Below are 6,814 nucleotides of genomic sequence, written 5' to 3'. Positions count from 1 at the left end.
CTTCTCTTTGTGTTTCGTGCCTTCAAGCTTTAGAAAAGTGAATTGGTAACCCTTTTTGACTTCCGAAACTGCCAATATCAGTTCCAACTTCCAAGCTCTCGCCAAGCTAGATATTCTCGCTTGGGTGAGGAAATAATAGGCTTTCAGACCTGGGCACCACGCTTGGGAGAGGATCCTTTGCCTGGGCGAGGATCAGGTAGGTAATCAGGGTCTTCTTAGCTTCAATTGTCACTTGGACGAGGGACACCAGTGATTTCTAGTAATTTTCCTCCTATTTGTGGGTTGGGTGACCCTCTCATCGCTTGGGCGAGGCTTGTAGTGTTCAGAAGCACAAATCTTCTCATTTTTCTCTTTTTTTTCTAATTTCTTAACCAGAAACGACATAAACACATAAAATTTCCTATACAGAACAAGATCAACTAGGTCATCAGGAATCTTACGCAATTACAGCATAAATGTGCCTTAAGTGCCCAAATTCAGATATATTTCATTAAGATTTTGGCACTTAACAGTAGTCGCTCAGCGCTCCGGGGGACGTAGACACAATTGACCGAACCTCATTACCAAATTCTCTTATTTCTTCTCTTCGATTTATTTTATACCCTTTATTTGATTGTTTGTGGTCAACGCTGCGCAATGTTCTCTTTCGCTGCACCAACAATTACAACATTATCTCAGTTCATTATGTACTAAACGCTTTAGAATTTGTGGATTATAAAATCCAAATGTACTTTTAAATATCTTTAACTACTTAAATCTATTCATGAATGAAGAAGCAATATCCATATCCACCACAAAGCACTAAGTATGTAAGTTTTAAAGTATAGCACATTGTTAATTCTCATTAGGGTCATTTTTATAATGTTATTTAGTAATTATTATCATTTCAGTTTCATATGTTGGATGCTAAAATAATAGAACTCTTATTTTGTCTAGAATTATTAAATTCATTGCTTTAAATCTATTATCCAAATGTGCAGGATTGTTCGCCATTTTCTTTGTTTACCATGTCAAGCAGTATTAACAATGAGAATATTTCAAGTTACTACAATATTGTTGGGCCAGTTTTGTCAAGACATGATTCAAGTGTATACATTCAAAACGATTGTGGTATGCATACATGGTTTGGAGTTGTCTTATTTATTGTTTTAGAGCCTGAGATTTCTTTATCTATGCCTTTGATGACAAATTCCATGTACCTTACATGGATATTTGAATCACTCAATGAAGATGGTAGAACCCCCCTCTGCTTTATCACGTCAACCACTGCAAATAGTAATCACTACGTGATAACAATGATAGTGAACGATGGTGTTGCATACGTTCAACGATATCAAAGTGGTTACCATCACAATATTGAATCGAACCATTTTATCTACTTATGGGATATAGTTGATAATAGTCAGTTAAAAATTACTGTTGCAGTGGAAAGAAGAAAGATAAAGAAATGTTGGTGGCAACAGTTAGGTAAGGAAGATTTTAGGTTTGAAAGTTTGACCAAACCTTCAACGAATTTGTAAATATTATAAATTCAAATGTACAATTTTCAACTATATGTCACCATGAAGTATTAATAGTAGCTGGTTTTGCAATAATATATATCAATTTAATAGAAATAATCACAGTACTCATACAACACATTCCTTTTAGTACTATTGTACTTAAGGCATTGTAGATCAAACATAAACAAATTTTGAAGCCTAATGCAATCAAATTAATCAAACAAATTCAGAAATTTGTAGAAAATGAACCACTTTTATGTGATTCATATGCTATTTGTATGCCCTGGACCCTTATCTTTTAGAACTTGGTTATGTTATTAAGTTGTTTTGTGCTATTCTCCTAAAATTGAGAAAATTGTGCCCTAGGAGGGGGAAGAATGAAGAAGCCTCTGGAACTAGGAAAGTTCTGCATAAAAAATAAACTGAAAACTCTTGGCAATAATTGGTGGAGTTTTCACTTGTTTTTTATGGATAGATGAATAATTGGTGGAGTTTTCTTTAATCACTTTTGTCAACTCTTTGCAATAAAACAAGTGAAAACTAAAAACTCCTACAACATTGCTAAGTTCTTTGGCATGGAAAAAAATTAAAACAACTAAAAACTCGTTTGAGGATGCCGATTTTGCCATATAATATAAAATATTAAAAAAAAGTGGAAAACTACAATGTGATTGCCAATTTGCATAGGACTTTAATAAAATAAATAAACTCCACCTTTCAGTGCCGATTTTGGTGGGACCAGGAGAAAAAAAAATGCAAATCGGTAATGGGATATGCGATTTCAACAAAAAATATACTACTTTGATAAATAAACATAAACTTACACTACTACAATAATTTTAACGTCAAACTATACTATCAGCTAAATTTGCCAATTCAAACTTCAAATATTTCTAGTTTACCAAATCTTACAAAGCTCTATCTTGATCATTGTAATAAGCTTGTTAAAGTTCACGATTATATTGAACAACGCTAGAAGCTTGAGTTATTGATGACTTTGTCTCTAGATGTATATACATCTTCAAAGTATAATTGAAATGTTTTCCCTGAAAATTGAATGTGTCTCAAATATATTTAGAGGATTGTAAAAATTTTCTTTCCCTTCCAAATAGAATTAGTAAATTTTGTTCTACTACCAATATATTCTCTTACCATCATTTAGATAAGAAATTAATTTCTGTTGATGCGTGACTAACCTTTTCAACTAGGGATGGCAAAAAAACTCGTACCCGTGGGTACCCGCGGGTAAAACCTGTACGGGCACGAGTATGGGTCACAAACGGGTACCCGCGGATATTATAAACGGGTTTTTAAAAATATCCGTAGTACATACGGGTGGGTACGGGTATTATGGTACCCGTACCCGCGGGTACCCGTTATTTAGATAATTAATATATTATATTTAATTAAAATAAAAAATATATTATTCTAACATTTATTACACTATGTATATTTTTTCCTTTTACTTTGTTTACATATTTTAATGAGTTTGGTGATGAAACACCCTACAAATATTATTACATGTATAGAAAGTATAGAAACACACATGTTTTACAAAGAAAATATATATTATTTTTTTTAAAAATGAGAACAAAAAATCACACAAATGGAAACCACCAATAAATTTAGCATTTTAGCAAAATATTTAATCAAAAGGTACAAAAATAATTAAGTTTCATGTTATTTGAAACACAATAGAAGTAAAAAATTTAAAAATTATTTATAATAGAGGAAACTCGCGGGTACCCGTTCTACCCGCGGGTCCCCAGAACTACGAAACACACATGTTTTACAAAGAAAATATATATTATTTTTTTAAAAATGAGAACAAAAAATCACACAAATGGAAACCACCAATAAATTTAGCATTTTAGCAAAATATTTAATCAAAAGGTACAAAAATAATTAAGTTTCATGTTATTTGAAACACAATAGAAGTAAAAAATTTAAAAATTATTTATAATGGAGGAAACCCGTAGGTACTCGTTCTACCCGCGGGTATCCAGAACTACCCGCAAATACCCGCTCACGGGTACCCGTACGGGTACGGGCGGGTATGGGTATTACTTTTCTATTTTAAAACGGGTAGCGGGTAGCTACTACCCGTGCCCGCCCGTGCCCGTTGCCATCCCTATTTTCAACTAGTATTGGAAGATGAAAATCTCTAAAAGTTATCAATATATATATATGCTCAAAAGTTGATAGGCTCCAAACTAGGGGTGTATAAGTAATAACATATATAATATTAACATAATAACAATTTAGTGACATATATAATACTACAATTTACACAAAATTGATAATTGAAGTCACAAAATTGATTGAAGAATTTAAACAACAATAAAACATATTTTCATTGTATCTATTTCTTTAATATTTGGTCCGATTCTAACTGTTCCTAAATTTCTAAAATCATAAACTCAATCGAACATAAATGGTTCCTTAAAAAAATAACTGAACCGAACCGCGAAATTAAACCACATTTTACGGCTTAGTTTAATTTGGTTTCATCGGTTTCACAATTTAAACCGGAACCACTTTCACCCACACTTCAACCAATACAAAATGAAAATAAGGTTTTCATGACATACAATGAGGTTCCTTGTCACTTAAGTTATCAAAAATTTCAAGCTATAAGAGGAAAACCATAGATAATGTATTATAAACGAAATTTAGGGATAAAACAACCACTTATTCATTATTACTTCATATCCATTCCCTGGCTTTTGAAATCCATAAAGAGACACCAAAAACACAGAATAACAATGACATTTCTCAAGAGAGAAAGAAGCATATCACAAAAGTAGGTTCTTACAACAATGTCTCATTAAAACTCATGAAACAAACCAAACCCATCAAAGAAGCTTAGAAACTTTGTGGCTTGTAGGCAATGAAACTGATGCACTGAACTTGACGCACATTGTCGAATCCTATGATACGAATGAATGCATTTGGGTATGCTTTCTTGGCCTCTTCAACCTCTTTCAAAACCTGAGAAGAATCAGTGCAACCAAACATAGGAAGCTTCCACATTGTCCAATAACGTCCATCATAGTACCCAGGTGACTTATGGTTCTCACGGTAGACAAAGCCATGCTATATAAACATACATACATAAACACATGTTAGGGTTCCAAATACAAGTATAATAAGTCGTACATTGTCTGTTTCATTCTTTTAGACATGTTTTAAATATTTCTGTTAGGTTACTTTTCTCGTTGTCGATTAATTTTGAGACGAAACCTTATTGATAAGTGAAATAGGTTTAAATTGTGGTTTTTTAAGCCCTAAAAGTTTAAATTGTAGAGCAAATAAAACTAGGAAAAGAATGAAAAAGGGTTGCAAGTAAATTGTTGACCTCCAACTCAAACTCCAAGCAAGGAACCCATCCATTCTTAAGAAGGTAATCAACTTCCTTTGCCAAAGATTCTTGGGTGAGTGGTGGAAGGTAAGAAAGAGTCTCAAATTTCTTCAAACCAAGTGGTGGCCACACCTAGAGGCACATAAACAAAATTGAGCAATGATGTTAATAGTGGACGAGGATTATATGTATCAAACAGTATTTCATTTCATGTCTCAAACCAATTATATATTAACACATAGATAAAATAAAATTTTTAAAAGCAAAATATAATAAAATTAAGGACTCTGATTGACTTAGGACATGAAGTGGAACACCGTTTTAAGACAGGTGATCTCCATCCGTTAATAGTGAACAAATTGTGCATCTTTGTTATTTCTCCAATGTCGTGTCTATAGTAAATAAATAACTTTTTTTATAAGCAAATGTTAGTATTTTGTGGTGGGTAAAAATTCAATCATCGATCTTTTATCACTCTACTCCTTATGTCATTCACTCTGACCACTTGATCACCTTATAACTCCATCTAGTAAATAAGCAACCTTATATCTCTAGAAGATAAATGCATGGATGCATATAGAGTAGTGATCCATAACTACAAGGTGATGAAGTGTTTGTGGCATTAATTATTCACTTGAAGCTATATATGTTACCTTCATGCATTGCACTCTTCCACCGTTGTTCGCAATGGTGGTAATGTCATTGTTGGCTTTCCTGGTAACAGGGAAGCCAACAATTGACTTAAGGCCGTTGAATGGAGCCACCATGCTGGCCTTGGCCGGCGAGGCACGGTTAATGCTATTCACAGCTGGGGAGGAAATCATAGAGGAAGCCATTGCTTTTTCCGTTTCTTAGTTCTCTAACTCAGAAATTTTGATGCTAGAGTTGCTATATTCCTACCTATATATAATGGATTAATTTGGACATTTCTAATCAAATAGATTGAAAGTAAGGACAAGCATTATGGGCACACAAGAGTATAAGTTTGAGTGCTACTAGCCTTATCATTATCCACAACAATGGTAGTGCCACTTGGATGAAGTTTCATTACCTTATCTCTTCCATGGAAGATTGTAAATGTGTGATAGTGGTTATGTTTTGGTTAGTTCTCCTTTTTGAATTGGATTTATACCTTATGGAATTATGTGACCATTCCTTCTTAACAGATATCTATTATTGCATGGCATGGGTTAACGTTAAAATAAACTTTGTCGTTTTTTAGACTTTGGCTCCTAGAGGTAGTAAAGGTTAAGGTTAATAAAATTCATGCTAGGAAAAAAACAAATGAAAGAATCATCAACTGATAGTCTCTTATCCCTTTTGTTTGGTAGTTTTTAATGTGATTGAGTAGGAATGGAAATCACCTGTTCTAATATTTGATGTCTTATTGTATCCTAATCCAATCAAAAAATGTTAATTATTTAAGAAAAAATTCATAAAAATCGAAAATAGTTTGTTTTTTATGACTTAGTAGAATATGATTGACTTAGGACATAATGACATGAATTTTTTGGAATCTATAATCGTTGTTACATATGTATTTACCCATTACACAAGAAAATCCTATCTGTATTTCTTAAAAAACTTGGTATTTTATTTGATTTAATGCCACAGAAGAAACAGTGGATAAGGAAAATGTGAGTATGTGAGGTAGAAGAATGATATGATTGGGTTCCCTTATCATTCATGGTTGGTTAATGAACAAACATACATGTCTAAAAATATAATGACCCACAAATCGTTATGCCCAAATCATACAATCATGAGTCAATGCCAAAAGACAAACCATTAAATGCTATTATTTTTAGAGTTACGATGCTCTTCATGGAAAAGTTAGTACTTCAAAGAAAAAAAAAATTAATTTATAATAATGCATCTATTATTTTGATTATAATGAAATTACATTTTTGTCATTAAAAATATATATTTATTATCTCTTCATTAATAAAGA

At 32.5% G+C, this 6,814-nt stretch overlaps 2 protein-coding genes across 2 annotated transcripts in view; one reads left to right on the top strand and one right to left on the bottom strand.

The window, feature by feature from the left end:
* LOC109354320 (TMV resistance protein N-like) overlaps positions 1-1,566 on the top strand; it is a 6,806-nt gene extending 5,240 nt beyond the window's left edge. Inside the window, exon 6 of the mRNA XM_019596734.1 lies at positions 981-1,566. The gene's annotated coding sequence lies outside the window, so the exon portion shown is untranslated. The remainder of the gene's footprint in view (positions 1-980) is intronic.
* Positions 4,178-5,753, bottom strand: LOC109354318 (ribulose bisphosphate carboxylase small chain, chloroplastic-like). Its single transcript, XM_019596733.1, has 3 exons — positions 5,517-5,753; positions 4,861-4,995; positions 4,178-4,598 (listed from the first exon to the last, which is right to left on the bottom strand). Exons 1-3 carry the CDS (start codon positions 5,697-5,699, stop codon positions 4,368-4,370), a joined length of 549 nt encoding a protein of 182 aa, XP_019452278.1. The 5' UTR covers positions 5,700-5,753; the 3' UTR covers positions 4,178-4,367.

Source organism: Lupinus angustifolius, chromosome LG08, assembly GCF_001865875.1.
Source record: "Lupinus angustifolius cultivar Tanjil chromosome LG08, LupAngTanjil_v1.0, whole genome shotgun sequence".
NCBI lineage: Eukaryota > Viridiplantae > Streptophyta > Magnoliopsida > Fabales > Fabaceae > Lupinus > Lupinus angustifolius.
Note: the sequence above shows the minus strand (reverse complement) of the source record. Positions and strands in the feature narration are given on the sequence as shown.